The 23,078-nt window shown below is 39.6% G+C and overlaps 1 protein-coding gene across 1 annotated transcript; it reads right to left on the reverse strand.

Moving 5' to 3' along the window:
* On the reverse strand, positions 1-22,821 carry TSPAN13 (tetraspanin 13). The gene is made up of 6 exons (XM_060782144.2): positions 22,531-22,821; positions 12,170-12,337; positions 7,045-7,125; positions 5,280-5,393; positions 3,806-3,916; positions 1-1,210 (listed from the first exon to the last, which is right to left on the reverse strand). Exons 1-6 carry the CDS (start codon positions 22,591-22,593, stop codon positions 1,136-1,138), a joined length of 612 nt encoding a protein of 203 aa, XP_060638127.1. The 5' UTR covers positions 22,594-22,821; the 3' UTR covers positions 1-1,135.
* Between the last annotated feature and the right edge of the window lie 257 nt (positions 22,822-23,078).

The raw sequence follows: 23,078 nt of genomic DNA on the forward strand, positions 1-23,078 counted from the left end.
TCATTCATCAAAATTTTTATTCTTTTAAATAAACAAGTGAAGCACCACAAAGTTCTAATTTACAATCTTCCAGTTCATATTTATGATCCAACATTTTACATATCAATGAATGGACACAATTAATTAATTCTAAACCAGTATCAGTAGCATCACTGTTAACTTACTACATTCCTCAAATTAAATATATTGTGGAAAAAAACAAGATTTCTGAGATTCAAGACTAATTTTCTTATTGTGATAAGGTAACTAAACATGTAGCTTCCCTTTCATCATTCAAGAAAAATTATTTAGGCATACAGTGAAAATGCAAATCCCTGCAGATCAGCACAACTATTATTCTTCACACAAAGATATATTCTACACTCTAAAGTCAATGGCAAATCTACTGTGAATTTTAAATACTCTGAAATACACCCAACCACTATAGTTCAATATATTCACATGTGTACTAGCCTGCAGCACATCAGAAAGCTCACATACAATCTCTTCATGCACTAAAATGCTAACAGGACCCTGGCAAAGAATCATTTCGCTTGCACTGCAATTCTGAAACAGATGGACATAACAAATAAGGACAGAGTTTTTACATAGCTAAGATTACGGAAACTTGTAGCTGGCAGGGAGAGCTGAAGAGAAACAAAACAGAAAACGAGTTTCCACCTCTGATATGAGTTCTTTTTTTCTCCATAATACCAAATAAGGAAGCAGCAGTACAATACTTTACAGTAGATTTCAATGGAAATATACAGCTTTAGGCATTTCAACCAATAATGCTATTCATTCCAGAGGACGGAAGCAGAATGAAGTTCGGGCAGATGAAATGTAAAGATGCTTTTTCCCTCTGTAAATCAATAGCAACTAAATGACAGAAGATGATCATTATGTCAAATTGCAATAGTTCAGAACTATCTATCTACATTCCTAGATATGAAAATCTTGCTTTGTTGCACAATGGAGAAAAAACAGTTGATCCAAGGGGCATACAATAACAAAGACAAGTAGAAGAGGCAACTCTAAGAGAGTCATCTTATCTCAAGTGCTAAACTCTTAGATGTGGAAAGCAGCCAATCACTGGATAATTTATCTTTAAAAACAGAGGAAGAGAAATATTCAGTCCCTTCTGAAAAGTTCCAGGTCAAAGAAATGCACTAGGATTTGCACGAGGATCCTTCTGATTCCTGTATCTGTAGGTGAGCCAAACTCCTAAGATCTGATGGGAGGAAGAGGAGAGGGAGAGAAAAAACAAGAGGAAATTAGATATGTGTCCACCATCAACCAAAATCTCTGTAGCATAACATTTCTCAATCTGGGGGTCAGGTCCCCGGAGGGTGGGGGGGGGGGGTCATAAGAGGTTTTCACAGGGGTCACCAAAGACCATCAGAAAGCATATATTTCTGGTGGTCTTAAGAACCCCTTTGGCAAAGAAAGCTGAAAATCTCTGTGCCTGTCCTTCTCTTCCATTTTGGAAACAGACAGTGAATTCTTCCACCAAAAGCCCTCCTCTGCTGTGATTGGCTGGCCTCTCAGCCAAGGGGAGGGCTGTTTCTGACACTCTAAGTGAGAAAGGGAGAGCAGGCATGCTTGGTGCATGGCAGCATGGTGCGCATGTGCGGGTGGGTGAGGGAGAGCGTGTGAGGCTGGAGGAGGTTTGCTCCAGCAAGTCCCTTCAAAGCATAGGAGTTCTGTGTGAGATGCTTGGCCCAATTCTATCGTTGGTGGGTTTCACAATGCTCTTTGATTGTAGGTTAATTATAAATCCCAGCAATTACAACTTCCAAATGACAAAATCAACCCCCCCAACACCACCAGTATTCAAATTTGAGCATATTGGGTATTTGTGCCAAATTTGTGCAGTGAATCAAATACAACCTGCATATCAGATATATACACTACAAATCATAAAAGTAGCAATATTATGGTTATGAAGTAGCAGCAAAAATAATTTTAATGTTGGAGGTCACCACAACATGAGGAACTGTATTTAGGGGTTGTGGCATTAGGAAGGTTGAGAAACACTGCAGTAGCACAAAAACCACTCCTAGTTAATCATCATGTGTTCAGGTAAGTTTGAGGGGTACATATGAAAGGATCCTACTTATCCTGCCAAACATTTTAAATATAATCCACACAATAAGTGAACCCTGAGAATCATTTTGCCATTAAAATAGGCAATATTTTTAAAATTTTCAAAAAGATACTTCAGAGGTAGAAACAAGAGGCCCTTCAAATGATGGGTTGCCAGTCCCAGCAGTTTGAACCAGCAGAATCAATGGAGAGGAGTGCTGGAAATTGCAGTCCAACAACATTTGACCCACAATTCTCTATTATTTGATAACGCAATAAATTAATATTCTATCAACAGAAAAAACAAAGAGAATTTTGTATTGTCGAAGGCTTTCATGGCCAGAATCACTGGGTTGTTGTAGGTTTTTTGGGCTATATGGCCATGCTCTAGAACATGGCCATATAGCCCAAAAAACCTACAACAACCCAAAGAGAATTTTACTAGCAAAGAAGCTCTTTTTCAACATTTTTTCCTACGGATACATATACAAATAGGTTAAAAAGTTGCCTTTTTTTTTGTTTTGGTTTTACCTATACGTTCACGGTTTTCCATCCAAACTTTTTCTTTAAATATCCCAGATTTCCCTCACTTCCCTTTTACAATAATAATAATAATAATAATAATAATAATAATGCTTTATTTATATCCCCCCACCAACACACAAAATACAAGTGTATAAACAATAAGACAAAAGCAATAACAAACAACATAACATAAACCCCACTTGTTAAAAGTCAATAAAATGCAAAAAAAAGCTGCAGATATAAAACAAACTGCCAACAACATCAGTCTAATAAAGTGCAAGGTGATATCATCTCTTGGTCCTCAAATATATTCAGTAAGGATTTCTAAACATGGTCAAGGCTTGTCTAAAAATCAATGTCTTCAATTGAGTCTGGAAGGCTTGGTAGTGGGGGCTAGTTTGATCTCTCTCTCGAGAGAGGGCATTTCAAAGCCAGGGGGCCACCACCAAGAAGGCCCTTCCTCTTGTCCCCACCAACTGCACTTGAGATGTAGGTGAGACTGAGAGGAGGGCCTCTCTGACAGATCTCAGTGCCTCTGCCGGTTTATAGAAGGAGATTCAGTCTCGAAGACAGGTTGGACCTGAACCATATAGGGCTTCATAGGTGATAACCTGCAATTTGAATATCAGAAACTCTTCCTTGTATTCTTTGTCCTCCCTCTCTCACAACTAGACTGGGGCAAAATTTCAGATATTGCATTTCACCAATTTCTAATTATAATTCAAGTGTCAATGTGCTTTAGCAATATTACACTACTTAAGCAATGGGGTTATTTTCATGTATTGCTAACATTCCTCTTCCCCTGGCTTGGGCTCTGTTGAATCTACTGTCCTGACAACCGTTGCAATGCTTATTAGCAGTGGTCATCTTGGCTAGCTCAGGGATAATTGTGGAAAGGTGGTACATTTCATTGTCAAAAATATTGCTTTAATTTAAACTGGCTTGGAAAGTAAGAATAAAAAGTGGTGGGAATTCCTCAGGAGTAGTTCAAAAACAAACAAACAATGATAGAATAGGATCAAAATCAGGGAGGTTCTGTTCCCCCCCCCCCCAATAAGTCCTGATATGCCCATTAATACTTATCCATGTGTTCCCTGGAAACTCTCAGTTGGATGTCCATCTTTCAAGAATGTTTTGATTGTGTATTTCTGTGTGCAGGGGATAGGCTTTCTGGTCTCTTCCAACTATGATTTTCATAATCAAATATTATGCTTACCTCTGTGAAGCTAAAGAAGAGTCCAATGCCACCAACAAATCTTAGAACCATCCCAGAATATTCTTTCATGATTGGTGCACATGGCTGGCATGAGTGTGATGGAAAACATTCCTAGAATCAACGAAAGTTGAAAGCACATTAGTATGTTTTCTATTCCTAAATATCTAGACAGCCAGACTATCTGATGAAATCTTTCCAGAGAGAAATGAAACACAGGTAGCTACCTAGGAATGCATCCTTCAAACATATGTCCCCAGTCTATTACATTGTAACTTTACCTACCCCAGAAATGTGGAATAATAGTCATGTAATAGTCGTATTTCATTACTATTGTCCTATAACTGTGGAACTTTAAAGCAATTTTCAGTGATTATGTTAGAAAGGCAATTGCACCCGTCAAAGTACAAGGAGCTGGTTATTTCTTTCAAAAAGAGACAATGAAAACTGATCTACATATATAAGCTGTTTACTTCTTCTAAAACAGTATTTTTCAACCTGGGGGTGAGGACCCCTGGAGGAGTCATGAGGGGGATTCAGAGGGGTTGCCGAAGACCATCAGAAAACATATATTTCTGATAGTCTTAGGAACTGCTTTGGCAGAGAAGGCTGAAGAACTCTCTGCCTGTCCTTCTCTTCCTTTTTGGAAACAGACAGTGAATCCTCCCACCAAGAGCCCTCCTCTGCTGTGATTGACTGGCCTCTCAGCCAAGGGAAGGGTTGTTTCTGAGACTCAAAGCAGGAAGGGAGAGCAAGCATGCTCAGCTTGGTGCGCATGTGCGGGCAAGGGAGAGCATGCAAGGCTGGAGAAAGGGTCACACCAGTAAATCCCTTCAAAGCATGGAGGTTCTGTGTGGGAAATTTGGCCTAATTATGTCATTTGGAGGGGGGGGGGTCAGAATGTCCCTTGATTGTAGGTGAACTATAAATCCCAGCAACTACAACTCCCAAATGTCAAGGACCAGTGAGCATATTGAATATTCGTACCAAGTTTGGTCCACATCCATCATTGTTTGAGTCCACAGTGCTCTCTGAATGTAGGTGAACTACAACTCCAAAACTCAAGGTGAATGCCCACCAAACCCTTCCAGTATTTTCTGTTGGTCATGGAAGTTTTGTGTGCCAATTCCATTGTTGGCGGAGTTCAGAATGCTCTGTGATTATAGGTGAACTATAAATCCCAGCAACTACAACTCCCAAATGACAAAAACAATCCTCCCCCAAACCCAACAGTATTCAAATTTGGGTGTATCAGGTATTTGTGCCAAATTTGGTCCAGTGAATGAAAATACATTCTGCATATCAGATATTTACATCACAATTCATAACAGTAGCAAAATTACAGTTCTGAAGTAGCAACGAAAATAATGTTATGGTTGGAGTCACCACAACATGAGGAACTGCATTAAGGAGTCAAGGCATTAGGAAGGTTGAGAAAAACTTGATAATGAAGGACACAATCAAATTGTGTACTTACAGCAGAACACTCGGGCTCTTCACTGACATTTCTGAATCCACAACAGTTTAAATTCCTCTCAATATCCTGCTTTGCGTTGTTTGTGTTGTTCCACCCAACTTCTAGAAGCTTGCTCTAGAAAACACAGGAATGTTATTTAGTAGCTTGTAGTTGATCTTCCTTTGAAGTCACTGTTTCAAGATGCACTACAGTTACATAACCATGTGCATGTATACTGTCACAAACTGTGTACAAACGATGATTTGATATGAGAAAAAAGTTTAGTTCAGGATGGGGAAGGAGTATTTCAGGGCACTGTGGAAACCACAGAATTGATCTTGGTGCTGCTTGCAGCTCTGGGTATCATTCTTGAATTACAGAACTCTGGACTGGAGAAGGACATTAAGATTATTTAGTGATTTCCAGTTGATATGGATTCCAGTTTCCATAACACCTGGGCAGTGTGGCCAGGAACAATGGTCCAAATCACCTAGATAGTATCAAGATGACAATGAATTTGACTCTCCTAATAAGAGATGTGCCTTGAGAGTGCCTTGGACTGTGAGAAGATCCAACCAGTCCATCCTCCAGGAAATAAAGCCCGACTGCTCACTGGAGGGAAGGATACTAGAGACAAAGTTGAAGTATTTTGGCCACATCATGAGGAGACAGGAAAGCCTCGAGAAGACAATTATGCTGGGGAAAGTGGAAGGTAAAAGGAAGAGGGGCCGACCAAGGGCAAGATGGATGGATGGCATCCTTGAAGTGAATGGACTGACCTTGAAGGAGCTGGGGGTGGTGATGGCCGACAGGGAGCTCTGGCGCGGGCTGGTCCATGAGGTCAAGAAGAGTCAGAGACGACTGAACGAATGAACAACAACAACAATAAGAGATGGAAGAATCAGAATGGTTATCAAATGAAAACTGTGTATGATCGTGGAGAGAGTTATAAGATCTAAGTTACAGTATATGTTTCTGTACTGGAAACTCCCAGGTTGTGATCATAAGGGGCAAACTACTCATAAAATGGACAGTTTAACTTCTCTATTGCTTGTACAGAAAAGTATGCAAGAGGTACCTCTCCTGTACAAGTGAAAGAACAGCAATGAATGGCAGCCGGCAGTTTTCATCACATAAGGAAGAAAAAACATGCAACGAACATTGACCACAAATTCTGTATTCAGATATATCTGTATGCACAATATACTGAAATAAGATTATTTTCACATTTTTGTATCTAGCACTTATTTACACAGAAAGCTGGAAGGAACCTAGTTGCTTTTCCTATTTTAGGTGCTTTTGTAGAACTGCTGATTACATTATTTATTAATCAGGAATCATTCCCACAGAAGTGCCAAGAGCACTGGAAAAAACTTTATTGTATCTGACTCTGGCTTGACTACTTTAACATCTGGTAGATATCAAATGACATTCTGGTTTAATAATTGATTCTCTATTTTGTAATGAACTTCAAATGGCACAGTAGCATTGCTGAAATGAACTGCTATTGTGCTTTAAAACTAAACTGTCTGTTGTAATTGTACTTCAATTTATATTCTTTTAAAAATATTTTGTCATGCTAGATTGACAACACAATGAGTGGGGGCAATCATATGTTTTAGATACTTTATTGCAACCTTTTCTGAGAAATTTCTGGTATTGCCACGCTTGGGTGGCCTGCCACTCCTGGTACATTCATAATAAGCATGAAAATAATAAGATAAGATAATGATGATAATCAGACTGAAGATGATTTCAAATAAATAATTCACAAAACATTTCTTACCTGCTGTTCCTTGTTCAATGTCAGACAAGCACAGGAGACTGAAAATTGTATAATGAACACCAGCAAGAGAATTATCATATACTGAAGACACTCAGTTAAGGTCACAAAGACTGCATTATCACAAAAGATATACACACAAAGATCTTCCTCTATACTAGGCTAAAGCTCTATTCTACAATATTGAGTCTGCTATCCTAAATACACAATTGTCTAAGAATATGTCCCATTGAAACTGGCAGGATTGTATTCACATGTATAGTATTGATGTTAAATGGTTTAGAACCCCCTTTTGAGTGAAATGCAGTTATATATTTATTTTTGTGTATAACTTCGTATCTTTTGTCCTAGGGCAGTACCTTCACTATACCTAAACATTACTTAGATTTTAGGATGGAAATGAACAAATGTATATAACTCCCAATGATACATGATATGCGTATTTTAGTACCCAAGATTTTGGATTAATATTTAACATTGTGAAATCAAATTTATACACAAAATATGTGGCTGTTTTGTAAGAACATATTTTATTGAAGAGGAGGAATCACAAAACTGTTTTAGAATCCTGAAAATCTCTGTGTGTGTGTATGTACACACCCATTCACTCAAAAAGCATGCTGAATAAAATCTTCAGAGTATACTGGGAACTTTAAGGCAAGACGGTCATAAATGAGAATGGCTAAGACTTTAAGAACACATAGTGAGCACTATATCAAACTTCTGACATTTCTATGGGCCTTCAGTGGTGGCTTCCCAGAACTCCATGTACAGGCTTTGCTGTAGTTCTATACATGGAGCAATGGTTGCATACAGGTTTCACTACAAATGCCTTTCCTGTTGTGTACAAGTAGCACATTGTCATCTTCCCACGAAAATATAACATTTTAGCAGAAGAATAAAAACCTGCTCATGTTTTAATACCAATAGAATGATCATCAATCCCCAGATACTCAATTTATTTATTTTTTAAAAAAGGAAATAAAACCACACCTGTCTAGGCTTTTTTTTTACATATAGTGTTTGAAACAAATTACCGCAATATGGAAGTTTAGAGGACACTCTGTTCCATTTCCCTACTGATGTTTTCTTTCTCTGCCTCTGAGTTTCCTCATCTCATCTTTACTGTGAAAGTTCTAAACCTTGCTTGAAATAGTAGCACACACTGGATGCAGTAATCACACATTGGATGCAGTAATCACACACTGACATATAAGCAAGAGTATTGTGTTTTATCTCGTGCCAAGAAAAAGATTAAGGCAGGAACAGAACAAATGGTATTTTACAAGGGGGGCAAATGTCATAGGATCAGATGTGCACCACAATTTTATTAATGTTAATTTAGAATTAAACCCTGTGCAGTTTCAACATTTCACCGCTTTGAGTCGCCTGAGGGCTGAGAAAAGCGGTATAGAAATAAAGTAAGTAAGTAACATTTCATTGAAAGGGTTATAAAACTGCAGTACAAATACTTGCATTGGGTCTTAGCTTTGTTTCACAGCTACAGCATATCATTCTGACTATATACTCTAATGCAGTGGTTTCCAACCTGTGGTCCATGGACCACCAGTGGTTCGAAAGAACTAAAAAATGGTCCGTGGTCTCACAGTTACTACATTGTTGCAATATGAGTGACTGGTGTCATGAAATCCTCTTATAGTGTTGGGACTTATTAAATACGGTTTTCTGTGGGTGAGCAGATGGTAACTACTGGATGGCATAGGTTCTGTATCAGAAACTAGAGCTGATGTGGTCTATCCAGAGCAATTTTCTGAATCAGCACCCCAAATTACCAAACTGAATTGAAAGTTGACCAAAAACTGATTTGTAAACTTTTTGGTACTAAAGTTGGAGAGTGGTTCCCTGGTCAAGTGGTCCCTGGTCAAAAAAAGGTTGGGAAACACTGCTCTAATGCTATACAGTGTTCTCTCACTTATTGCGGGTGTTACGTTCCAGGATCACCTGCGAAAAGTGAAAATCCGCAAAGTAGAGATGCTGTGTGTGTGTGTAGCATTCCAAGGGTGAGGCAGAAGAGAGAGATGTAAAGGTGCACCCCACTTTTTTTTGCTAGCTATAAGGAAGGGGGGGGGGGTATAAGGCCGTGATTCACATACTGCTTTGTATCTCATCTCTCTCTTTTTTATGATTGGCTGCCTCTCTCCCGAGGGGAAGGATGAAACCCCTTTCCACACTCCATCATTGCCAGGAGGCAAAAACCCATGAAACAGCGAGTCTGCAAAAAGCAAACCATGAAGTAGCAAGCGAACACTGTATTCGGTGTCTTGGGGGCAGTTGCAGCCTATCCACTGAAATAAAAGATCTACAAACAGTTAAAGTTATAGTTCACTTCTATGACATAGAAAAGTGACCAAGCAAATAGAAAAAAATCATTTGGGTTCTTGTCAAGTTGCAAAAAGAAGAAGAAGAAGAAGAAGAAGAAGAAGAAGAAGAAGAAGAAGAAGAAGAAGAAGAAAGGATAGCAGCTTTCCAAAAGCTACACTCCAAAAATATAATTTGGCTAATATGGAGTCTTAATGAAAGATGCTGTTCATACCATGTATTCCTGCAAATTATTCAAAGTATTCTTTTTATACTTGCAGACATTAAAAGACTAGTCCACATTCAAGATTTTCCATCCAATGTGAGCAAAAGAGTGCTTTAACAATAAATCTTGCTATCTATATCATCATCTTGATTACAACACAATCTGCAACTATAGTAGTGCAGATATTGTTTGAATATAAAACAGGAGGTGCTAAGTGCTCATATAACAAGGGCGTTACTTGCTTAACAGATGAGTGCTGCTCCTATAACTTGCTAAGAATGTAAAGCTGTTCACTTGCCACGTATTATCTGTATCCAGAATGTGCCCTTTATTCAAACATCTTTTTCAATGGCTTAAACACAAAAGATGCTTGAATTAACATTAACACTGATTCTATTTCTCTTGTCCAAAAAAAAGTTCAAGAGATCCCTTTAATTGTCAGCAGTAATTAATAATGTTAAATAGACTGACAAACACAGCTCTTAACATTTCACAACATGCAATATGGCCACAGTTTCATCGCCCCTCCAAAAACAAACAAAACAAAACATTAGAATACCAAACCTACTTTCAGGGTCAAAGTCACCACACTGTTACTACTAGGTCATACAGCAATCATCTATGAACTCACTAAACTGGTAAAAGCTCTGCTTTAGCACTAAGACTGAATAGGACTATTTTTTCTGGGTTATAAATGTCATTTCCTAATTGGTTCTATCATAAAAATGTGAAAAATTGATTATTATAAACAATGTGGGACATACTGCAACACATTTTGCTAGTTTTTCTAAGACTATCTCATAGAGTCTCAACCAATTCAACATAGTTTCTGTAGTATAACAACTATTTTCAAAGTAAGTACTGCAGAATTAAACAGGAAATAACACTTTCAAATCAGGAATAGAGAATGTTTCAAGTTTTGTTACATAGTGTAATGGAAGGCAGTGCAACCAACTCCTACATCTCAACCTGAATTAAGGAACTCTTGAGCACTGGGTTGCTGAAAAACACTAAGTAACATAGCACTTCACTACTGGATTAATTTCTAATAATACTACACTTCTTGTCACTGTATTTACCTGTTTTGCAACCAGCTAAGTATCTTCAATCCATAATTCCAAATAGATATATTCCAAAACTAGCTGTCCCCTGCCACACGTTGCTGTTTTCCAGTCTGTATATGTGTTTTGTGTGCATATGTGTGTGTGTGTGTGTGTGTGTATGTGGTTTTGCAAATGCGTTGTAATTTTTTTTGCTTTTTAAGTCCCTTCTGTGTTTTTCAGTTTTCTTATGAGTGAGGGTCACATGTTGGCCTGATAGATGTCTTGTGTCCAAATTTGGTGTCAATTCATCAAGTGGTTTTTGAGTTATGTTCATCCCACTAATGAACATTACATTTTTATTTATATAGATACTCCAAAATTCAAAACTATAAACATGGGTTTATGAGACAGTGACACAAACTGTGACAAATTTAATTGGAAATGCTACAAAGAATGTCTGGAAATTACACTGAACATATATGTACTCAGTGTCAGATGTCTTACATAAATATATGTTCATTCTATTGAACCTCCGGTGGCACAGTGGATTAAACCCTTGTGCCAGCAGGACTGCTGACTGACAGGTTGGTGGTTTGAATCTGAGGAGAGTGGGTTGAGCTCCCTCAACCACATGAGAGAGCCTCCCACAGGATGGTAAAACATCTAGGTGTCCCTGAGGCAACATCCTTGCAGACAGCCAATTCTCTCACACAGAAGTGACTTGCAGTTTCTCCTGCAAGTCGCTTCTGACATAAAAAAAATCCATTGATACACAAATACAAAAAGCATCCAGGCAAACATACTCTTCCAAAGAAAACAAATATTACTAACAAAATGTTTCAGCCTATAAATCTTCATTGAATCTTAATAGTAAAATGTGTATTTTTTGCTTAATGAGATTTTCTCTACCTTGAACAGTGACTGGTCTAGGTTTGTTTGTAGATTTTTTTCCCTATACAGGCAGTCCCACAGTTACAAATATCCAAGTTACATATTACTCCTAGCTACCAACGGGCCTCTCCCTTCCCTTCCTGTCATGAAATATTAGTGCTGAGCCAAATCATGTCTATATCTCTTCCCTACTTTTTCCTTTGTGTCCATATGCTAAATTTCTAATGCATGCTCTTACACCCTACAGGCTTGTGTGGGTTTCTAAAAGCCCTGATTTTAAACAAATAAATCAATATTACTTCTATGTGGGAAAGCTGCAACTAGTTCAAACAGCTTCCAACTTCAGAGGAAATAAACCAGTAATCTGTATCCATGATGTGAAACAATTTCAAAGAAACCAGTCCTACCACTGCAGTCTTGTGACTGATTACAGAAGGAGAAATGTTTGTTCTACATTACAAGCTTTTACCAGTGTCATAACTGGGTCACAGATCAATTGAAGTTCCTTGTACTGTGGATGACTTCACAAAAGGCTTTCCTCCTTTCCTCTGTATCTGATGAAGGTCAAGAAGGGAGTAGGGGAGTATTTTAGACTTAACAGTCAAACAAAAGGGCTGATGTGCTAGGAAGCTGTTGTGTCAAAGGATACAAAGAAGAGCAACACCTGGTGGTGTTTAATGGCCCCAATCAATCCAACCAGAGCAATTAGGAAGAGAAATATCCCCACAGCTACAGCGACTCCAACAACCCGGAAACTGGAGATGAGGCCAAAGCCAATGCCCCATGCTGCTATTCCAATCAGCAGCAAGCTGACCAACTGCAAAGGAAACAAAGAGAAACAGATTATGGAATATTTCTTTAAATGCAGGATGCAAAAGCAAACATGTAACGTTGCTGCCCCATACAATCCAGATCATGTTAGTTGGTTAATTACGGAAATTACAGTTCAAAATACCATTTCTCAACTCTGCCTCAACTATTATTATATTGTCAGTAGTTTTAAAATGCAACACAGAGAACTGAGCATAATTCAGAAGATGACTTGACCATGATGGGACCATCTACCTGACTAGGCTCACATTTCCAAAACCTAGGCAAGCCTTCACAGCCCTTTGTTTCCAAAGTATTCCCACAGTGGCAATTGATGGTAGAAACATGGGCACCCCTCTGGCTCTTCGTTTATGTGTTTGCGGGGGCCCAGAAATTGAGGATTTGCCTCATTATTTGTTCTCCTGCCCTGTGTATTCTCAGCCAAGAACTAAAATCCTGGGGCCTATTCTCTATCTCCTTCAAACCCTTACTGTATCAGAAAAGATTTTCTATCTCTTGACTGACACTAACCCTGTGGTTACTCACAGGGTGTTTCTTTTTGCTCTGGCAGCACAGAAAATCCGGGCAAGACTAATTTCTGTTATTGCAGTCAACTGTGCTGGGGATGCTTTTAACTAATAGTGACTGTTTATATCCAAGGTGTTCTCTACTTGTTTTAATAATGCTGTATTTACTGTGAGGGTTTGAAAGGTGATGCCATGATGTAATGGGTTAACTGGAAAGATGTATTGGCAGCTGATTGGCTGAGCGTGCCAGCAGCCTGAGTTCTGATTGGCTGCTGTCTCTGGCTTGCTGCTGAGGCCATTTTCATTTTGGACAACAAAGAGAGTGCTGGCTGCAAACAATCTGAAGCTTGATCATTTTCAAGCATGAGGCATATTTTAAAGACTATTTAAAGGGACTGTTTCATTTCCTATATTATCTGTGTGAATTCAAAAGGACTGTATATATTGTTGCCCTGTTTGAACTTTTGAACTGAAGTAAAGATACTGTTACTTGTTACACAAGCCTGAGTGACACTTTATTATACTGCAAGGCACATCTTGGTTTAAATATTGTGGTAAAGCTTTTGCTTATTTACATTTACCAACCCTCACGTTTACTTGGTTTTACCTGGTTATAGGTATGCAGGTGCCAGTCCATAAGTATCTTATGTAGTATTTTAAGGGAGTATCTCGCCATTGATATATGTAGCATTTTAATCATTTATATCGAATTTTAATTGTGTATTTTATATTGTATTTAATAATCTGGTTTTCATGTATTTATTTGTTTGCCTTATATGTTAAAAACCTATGGTCTAAGCATTGAATAAACATGAAACAGAAGACAACTTGCAAACAGTTTGAGAAGTCCCACATCACAGTGTGTGTTTTCTTCACCATTAGAAATTTCTTGCTGCCATTAGAAAATACAGGTCAAGATTCACTATAGGAAATGTCATTTATTAAGACTACATGTCCAGTACTATTGACAGGCAGATAGCATTTACTCTTGGTATGAAGACAGCCCTTCTGTTTGAACTGAACTAAGTGTAAATAGTTATATCCTGTCTGACATCCCAAGACATGCAGGGCTGTTTCAAGTAGATGTATGGAAAGTCATGTTCTTCATGCAAGAAGTGGCTGCCCTTCCTGTTCCTGTAAAAGCAAAGAAAGATGCCAAAGCACTGGATGATAAAATCTGATTAAGTAACTTTCATCTAAGCCACACAGAGAAGGGAAAAAAAAACAATGTTTATAAGAAGCATAATAAACTAAGTGACTTGCAGAAAACTCTCATATTTGAAACAAGAGCAGAGAAATGGAATGGATTATACTAAAAGTTATCTACTTCAATTATCAGGCAATTATAATCCTGTCAAGAAAAAGGTTTTTTTTGTTCAAGAGATATTAAATGTTGCTTAATACAAGCATGTCTGTATTCAAAATGAGTGGACAGCTTGGACACATTGACTTTCACAGTAAATAAAATGATTGAATATCTCTTTGTATGTTTTTCATTAATAATCAGAGCACCTGTGAAACAGAAGTAAGCTATCCATATACTTTTGAAAGTATGGAAATTTGAAAGCATCTGACAAAACCCACACCTTCTGCAAGATGTAACAAATAAGACTGAAAATAAATACTGGTACTTTAGCAAAAGGTTTAAACCTCTCCCTCCATTACCTGCTCTGGATCAAAATGCCCTCTAGCCAAGTGTTTGATAATATTATAAATTATCCCTTGGTCCCAAACTCAAAGTGCATCCACCTGTTATAATGGCTTGATATCTATTTTAAGATAAATGGCTCTATTTAATGGAATCCCAGGCTTTGCAGTTTGATGAGGCACTTCGTATTCACTGGTAGAGAAGTCTGGTCCATTCATCTGAGATTCAATACTTGTTCTCCAGCAAAAAAAAAAAAATCAAAATAATATACAAAACTACAAATTCCTGTGGAATGGGCATTGTTGGTTAGAGAACAGTTTGATCCAGAGCAGCTGATGGAAAGAAAAGTTTTTAAATCTCTATGGGATGGAGCCAGCAACATCATTCTTATATCAAATAGCTATTTACTACTCGAAATAGAGACACTTTAACTCAAAGCAGCTGAAGATGGAAGGCAAAATATTTTGCGACAGCATTTTGATTTGCCTGTTTTGTTAGTTATATATATCCTTATACATTGCACTATATCCTCCTGAGAGCCAAAACTACATTCTTTTAATTACTGCTTGAGTCATCAAAATAAATATGTATATGTGCACACACACACACACACACACACACACAAGCAGTTCCCTATTGTCCTATGTTGTTCATACTTATAGCATTTTAAAACTTGACGGTGTCTCGAAGATCTTTCATAGAGTTAACCTAAGATGAAACTGACTTGGTAGTAATCAACAATAATCATCCAGGAAAAGAGACCATCTGTGGTGGTATCTCAGTTGTGGAATTGTTTCCTCACAGAGGTACAATGGACAAGTTTTTTTGAAAATCTATTTATTTACCCAGGCATTTTCAGCAGCATTGTATTGGTCAATCTGTCCTGATATTGCTTATAGGTTAAATTCATTTAGGCGAATGGTTCACATCACATCCCTTACATACCTGTCCAGACAAAAGGTGGCTTACAAACATGTTCAAGTAAGAAAGAAAATCAGAAAGATCTGTAAATGCAGAGATTGCCAAACCACATGTGGTCCTTCCCATGAACAGTTTGCCACAATATGCCCTCATTTCTAGAAGACTGTAAACTACTCTGAGTTCTGTTATTATCTTAGAGGGTAGGATACACATCCTTGAGAGATTTTAAAATTGATTCTCAAGAATCGAGAATTTAAAACAAACTTGAATATTTATCTTTAATTTGCTTTAGAAGTCTCTTCATAAGAAGCAAATAATATAATCTAAATAACTCTTCTGTATCCAGCATCTCTCAGATTCTTTGTTCACCAGCCTTCTTAATACTTTTCCCCAGCTGCTACAGTTCCCTGTTCTAAGAGTATAAAAACATGAAGTCAAACGGACTGACATACAACATTAAAGGTAAACATAAAGGTTTCCTCTTGACATTAAGTCTAGCCCAGTGGTTCTCAACCTATGGGCCCCCAGGTGTTTTGGCATACAACTCCCAAAAATCACAGCAATTTACCACTGTGAGGATTTCTGGGAGTTGAAGGTCAAAATATCTGGGGACACAGGTTGAGAACCACTGGTCTAGTTGAGTCTGAATCTGGTGCTCACCTCCATTTCTAAGCTGAAGAGACGGTTTTGTCCATAGACACCTCCTAGGTCATATGGCTGGCATGACTGAATGGGGCGCTGTTATCATCACACCGAAGCGATACCTATTGGTCTACTCACATTTGCATGTTTTTGAACTGCTAGGTTGGCAGAAGCCGGGTCTAAGAATGGGAGCTCACTCTGTCCCGTGGATTTGAATTAGCAGCCTCTGGTCAGCAAGTTCTGCAGTTTAACCCACTGTACCACTGCGCCCCCACAGCACATGTTAGGCATGTAAATTTCCAGCAGACAGTAAATAATTCTGTTCTAAACATGTTTCTTATATTACAGAACCAAAAGCTCTAAATGTTTCCACTGCTTAACTATGTGCCTGAATTTATACATTATCACCCATGCTTCTGTTGTGTACATAATGCATATGCATGAAGATGTAATGTATGATACAGTTTTCAATGAATAGCAAACATTTCATTGGAAAGAATACATTACTGAATTAGTCAGCACCTCATGACTTTCATTTTAACAATCAACTATTTCAGGAAAAAAATTAAACTAATCTATTTGACACCACTGAAAAGTGATGTTGTAACGTTTTTGCTAATTGTTGTTCTCAGTCAGTATGGTGGTAAATTCACTATATGTTTTAGTCTGAACTTTTAAAAGTTCAGGAATATTGAACCTGATTTCTCTAATAAATTCAGAACTTAAAGTGAGGATTGAAGTCTGGAGTGGATTCACTTCAATAATATAGGAGGACCAACTCCCACTGTACAGCACTGCATGATTTCAATTATTGATGGAAGAGTACCTGGGGAATAGTTTGTGAGATATTGGCTGTGCTACCAGCTAGCTTTCACAGATGTGATAATGAGGACATAAGAGTGCTGAAGCCTCAGACTGGAAGCATATATAATCCATCATCCTGCTTCCAACAGTGACATCTGGAAAATCCACAAATGAGATATATGAAAATTCCAATTGCATTGTTCGACTAGAAGTGGAGAAATCCGGGTGCCGTGCCTCACCTAACCATAAAGCTTACTGGAGATCTTTGAATGAATCATTATTCCTTGGCCTAACCCACTTCATAAGGCTTTTGTGAAGGCAATAAATGCCTTGGAGAGGTGATGTGGTATAGTATGACAAATACATAAATAAATAAAACAACCCTTTCCCATGGCTGCTGCCTAGCAATTAGTATTCTAAGTCAAACTATCTCAGAACAGTTTTATCCTCCATGGGATTGTGCCCTATTAAAGTCACCTAAAGTAGCAGCAGTCACTGTGACTTGTGGCAAGAATTGCCATAGGTAAACCTTTCCCTGGATGTGAAGAAATAACAAAGACTATGAAATCATCTTCTTAAGCTGAAAGGATTCCTAAAATACTTAATTCTAATTTCATTCAGCTGGGGTATTGTTCCAAAGATTTCAGTGAAGCCTGTTTCTGAAAAATATTGACTAGAACGATGTTTTTAGTCAAATAACTGGTATGAACACAAGTGGTCTCCACAGCTCATGGAATTTTCCCATGCAATAGCAGGGAAACCAATAATAATGACTAATACGGTTATGATCCCAGGAAAAGTAACCCTAACCACCACATGGCTAATGATATAGATCTTCCAGAAAATATTAGTTGGGTTGATGTGAGTTTTCCGGGCTGTATAGCCATGTTCCAGAAGCATCCTCTCCTGATGTTTTGCCCACATCTGTGGCAGACGAGGTGGCCAACTGCAACATTCACACCTATCTCAAACAGACAAGAGTTTTTTCTCTCACCATGGACATTCCATAGATATATAAACCCCATTTTCCTAGTTTCCAACAGACCTCACAACCTCTGGGAATGCCTACCATAGATGTAGGTGAAATGTCAGGAGAGAATGCTTCTGGAACATGGCCATACAAGCCTGGAAAACTTACAACAACCCAATGATACCGGCCATGAAAGCCTTTGCAAATACTAATGTTAGTTCAATACTAATGTTAGTTCAATGTTAGACAATACTAATGTTAGTTCTACTGTATGAAGTAGAAAAACATGTCTGTTGCTGTATGGCAAGAATAGGCAAACTGTGGCCCACCAGATGCTACTGGTATGCAACTCTCATTAACTAACACAACTGATGGTGGTGAGTGATGGTAGTTCCAATTCAAAGATACCCAAAGGACCATATGTATGCTTAGAGAACAATCTAATATTGCATGTTTTTAAGTAGTTCTTGTGTTCTTTCAAATGGTTTCCAACTTGAAAGACTCTAAATTGAACCTATTATGGGACTTTCTTGGCAATATTTGTTCAGAGTAGGTTTGCCTTTGCCATCTTCTTGTTTGAGAAGGCACATTGCCCAAGGTCACACAGTGAGTTTCCATGGTTGAGCGAAGTTTCAAATGCTGGTCTCCAGAGCCACAGTCCAACACCCAAACCGCTACACCATGCTGGCTCTATTTTACATCTGTTTAATTAGATGGGTAGCCATGTTAATTGTTGCAACAAAACAAGTCAGGCAGAAAATTATGCTATCATATTCTACCTGTCAATTGAATTTACTCCCAGGAAGCTACAATTAAGGCTGAAGCCAGTCTTGAAGCATTTTTAAAAACCTAACAAGCATGTAATGGCAGAAATCTTTGGAGATGAAAGTTTACTTCCTCAGTGGATTCATTCAGTTGGCACACAGATATGGCTTGAGAGAGGGAGCATGAATAATGGATTAAACATAGGAAAAGGTAGATACTCCTCTCATATTTCGTGCCATGGGAGGTTGGCACATCCCTTTTTCTGGTTATAAAATGCTTGGGACCTGAATCTTCCTGTTCATCTCAACTAGAGCAGGCTCACTGAAACAATGGGATTTACCTAGCTGCTAATTTACCATTCAACAATTCAGTCAACTGACCTTCCCTAATTGAAACAAACAAGGATGGGATGTTGGGTGGATTGTGATTCCATTTGCTTGAACTAGCATAGCCAACGGCCAAGAATAATGAGACCTACATTCAACAATATCAACAACACATTCCCCACTTCTGAACTAACCAACAGGTATTAAGAAATGCACAACAGTAACATGTTTGACAAGTAAAACTTTTCCTACTGTGCCTCTATTTCAAGGCTGTGGATGTGAAGGGGTGAGGGGATTAAGTTTTTCCTTTACATTATAGCTTTAGAGGGGGTTGCTTAAGTCAGCATACAGCTTTAGCTGGTTTAATTTTGTTTGTAAATAGTCAAGCTGTACTGGAATTAATGTAAAGGGGAAAACCTTTACCCAACTACTATGTAGTGCAAAGAAATATCCTGAGGTGTTTGACCAGACCAAAATTAAATGTAAAGAGGGGAAATCCATAAGACAACTATCTCCTTATATGAAAAGACATCCTCAGATGGCAGCATAGCCTAAGCAAACATTTTTTTGTTTCTTACCCTCGTGTTGTTCAGGTATGTGAATTAATTGTGACTGTTGGATGTGGTGAATGTCTTAAAACCTAATAAATACAAATGTAAAAAGGGGGGGGGGACCCCAAAAGGCAACTACTTCCTTGTGTTAAGAGATACCCTCATGGGGCAGACTGGGTTGTCAAGACCCATCCCACAGGTATGTTGATTAATTGTGATTGTGGGATGAGGTGAAGGTCTTAAAACCTAATACAGGCTATTCCCAAGTTATGAACAAGACTGGTTCTGTAGGTTTGTTGTTAAGTTGAGTTTGTATGTAAGTTAGAACAGGTACATGTTTAAGTTGTGTGTGTGTGTGTGCGCGCGTAGGTGTATATATATTTATACATATGTGTATGTGTGTATGGTTTGTATAGCATAGAGAAGGTTAATTTATTTATTTACTATATTTATACCAGGCCCTTCTCACCCCGAGCAGCTTACAGATTGGCAACAATTCAATCCATATGAACAAACATATAAAAATAATAAGCATATACATTAAACCATAAAAGTGAAGAAAAAACATCTATGCATTAAGGCCAATTATTAAAAACCACAATTATTAAAAATCCAGAGTCAAAATCCAGGAGCCATTCCAATCGTGATTACACTTATTTCATATCCACTTATCACATTGATTTACTCTGTAAAGGCTTGGTCCCCCAACAAAGTTTTTAATTTCTTTCTAAAGGTCAGGAGGGAGGGAGCTGATCTGATTTCACTGGGAAGGAAGTTCCACAGCTGAGGGGCCACCAGTGAGAAGGCCCTGTCTGTCGTGCTCACCAGTCACGCCTGCGAAGGAGGTGGGACCAAGAGCTGGACCTCGCCAGATCTTAACCTCTGTGGTGGTTCATAGATACGTTTGGACAGGTAAGCTGGGTCAGAACCATTTAGGGCTTTATAGGCTAAAGCCAGCACTTTCAATTGTGCTTGGTAGCAGACTGGCAGTCAGTGGAGCTAGTGTAACAGGGGGGTTGTATGCTCCCTGTACACTGTTATGGTGAGGAATCTGAAATAAACTGGCTTTTTAAATTTTAAATATGTACAACTGTTTTATAGTACTATATTTATATTTTTTGTAATGACTTCTTGTATTTTTTATGTCAGTAATTGCAATGCTTTACCATGCTGGAAACTGCTCTGAGTCCCCTCAGGGAGATAGGGCGGTATACAAATAAAGGTTGTTTGTTGTTGTTATTATTATCTGACCACTGCCCGTTGAAGCACTTGAAGCTTCAACAGTCTTCAAAGGCAACCACACGTACCACGCACTGCAGTAGTCTATTTGAGATGCAACAAGAGCATGGACCACTATGGCCATGGTGTTTGCTTTGCTGTCTGTGGGACTTCCCTTCTGAGGGGTAGACTTCTCTCACTTCCTGTTGTCTCACTCCTGTTCTTAACTATGAGTCATTTCTAAGTCAGATGTTTTCAACTCGGGGACTGCTTGTAAATAGAAATGTAAAGGGAGAAAAAAACCCCAAAGGTAACAATCTCCTAGCATGGAAAGACCTCTTTCGGTAGCAAAGCATCTTGATCAAACCAGCCTAAAATCATAACAGTAAATAAAAAACAACACTCAAAAACAGGGGAACTCCAGACAAGAAACAATCTGGGGCAGCTAATCACCTCTCAATAAAGGATTCCCCCAGGCAGTAAGAAGCCAGACCTTGTAACTGCTAGGCCATTAAATGCTAAACAAGGTGGCCAATTGAAACATTCACACCTACCTCCAACGGACAAGAGTTCTTTCTCCCACCCTCGACCTTCCACAGATATATAAACCCAATTTTCCTAGTTTCCAACAGACCTCACAACCTCTGAGGATGCCTGCCATAGATACAGGCAAAATGTCAGGAGAGAATGCTTAAGGAACATGGCCATACAGCCTGAAAAACTTACATCAAACCAGTTTCTTCCTATTGTCCAGGTAAGTTGGTGAATACTCTTGCATATGGAATGTGTCCAGAGGAGGGCAACTAAAATGATCAAGGGTCTGGAGAACAAGCTCTATGAGGAGTGGCTTAAAAAGCTGGGTGTGTTTAGCCTTCAGAATAGAAGGCTGAGAGGAGACATGATGGTCATGTATAAATATTTGAGGGGACGTCATAGGGAGGAGGGAGCAGGCTTGTTTTCTGTTGCCCTGGAGACTACCACGCAGAACAGTGGCTTCAAACTACAGGAAAGAAGATTCCATCTGAACATTAGGAAGAACTTCCTGACTGTGAGAGCTGTTCAGCAGTGGAACCCTCTGCCCAGGAGAGTGGTGGAGGCTGGATGGCCATCTGTCGGGGATGCTTTGAATGCAGTTTTCCTGCTTCTTGCCAGGGGGTTGGATTGGATGGTCCAACTCTATGATTCTATGATCTGGAGAACACCTTAAAGCCTGGTCAATATAAAATGGAAAGGAGTGGGGCAGGGACACATCCCAAAGGCAATTATCTCCTGGGGTGAAGAGACCAGCCCCTTCCAAGCTCCAGAAGACCCATGAGGTCTCTTCCAACTCAATGCTTCTATGATCTGGAGAACATCTTAAAGCCTGGTCAATATAAAATGAAAAGGAGTGTGTATGGGGGGGACGGGACCCAATGGCAACTATCTCCTGGGGTGAAGAGACCAGCCCCTTCCAAGCTTCAGAAGACCCATGAGGTCTCTTCCAACTCAGTTATTCTATGATCTGGAGAACATCTTACAGCCTGGTCAATAAAAATGGAAAGGGGTGGGGGGGACACAACCCAAAGGCAACCTTCTCCTGGGTTGAAGAGGCCAGCCCCTTCCAAGCTCCAGAAGACCTCTCCCCCCCCCCTCCCCTCCAATCAGGGCCTTGGGGTTTTCTCGCCCCTTCTGGGTCTTCCCTTTCCGCAGGTGGAGAATGGGCACCGCCCAGGAAGCTCAGGGCAAAGCCCTGCAACCTCTCCAGGCCTTGACTCTTGGGGGGGGGGGGGAGGGAGGGGCACAGCATTCAATATACAGGGCACCTTCTGGGCTGTGCATCTTGACTCACCGTGTAGAGCAGGTTGAGGGCGCAAAGCCAGTTCTTGGAGCAGGAGAAGCCACCGCACACCATTGCGGCCGCGAAGAGGTTCTCCCCAAAGGCGCCTTTGCCTCCAGTTATCTCTCTATCTATCTATCTCTCTATCTATAAGGGCCGGGGGCGCCTTTCTCCCGCTCGAATGGCTCCCAGATGGGGAGGAGAGAGGAGCAGGTGGAAGCGGGAGGAAGAGGCGGCTCTCCCGCAAATGAGAAGACTGGAGTCTCCTGCCGCAGCTGGATGGACCTCGCTAGAGGGGCGGGGCCGGGAGAAGGGAGGCCTCTCATTGGCCGAGCTCGGGAGACAAAGGTAAAAAATATGCAAATATGTCCGGCCCCGCTCAGCCAGTGAGGGCCGAGATCCGGGAAAGGAAAAGGGAGGGGGGAGGGGGGAGGGAGGGGGCTCTGCGCTCTCTTATAGGGAGCATCTCCACTGTAGAGTTGATGCAGTTTGACACCGTTTTAAGTGCCCTGGCTCTCGTGGAGGCACCAGCACTCTTTGGCAGAGAAAGCTCAAGACCT

This window comes from Anolis sagrei, chromosome 6, assembly GCF_037176765.1.
Source record: "Anolis sagrei isolate rAnoSag1 chromosome 6, rAnoSag1.mat, whole genome shotgun sequence".
Classification (NCBI taxonomy): Eukaryota; Metazoa; Chordata; class Lepidosauria; order Squamata; family Dactyloidae; genus Anolis; species Anolis sagrei.

Bases quoted from the DNA above. Each gene is read 5' to 3' on its own strand.
- TSPAN13 (XM_060782144.2), bottom strand. From the start codon at position 22,593: ATGGTGTGCGGTGGCTTCTCCTGCTCCAAGAACTGGCTTTGCGCCCTC. The intron at 7,126-12,169 runs GTATCCTTTGAC...GAGTGTCTTCAG, and splicing joins ACCAGGTGTTGCTCTTCTTT to TATATGATAATTCTCTTGCT. The intron at 3,917-5,279 runs GTAAGTACACAA...CGTTGATTCTAG, and splicing joins AAGAGCCCGAGTGTTCTGCT to GAATGTTTTCCATCACACTC.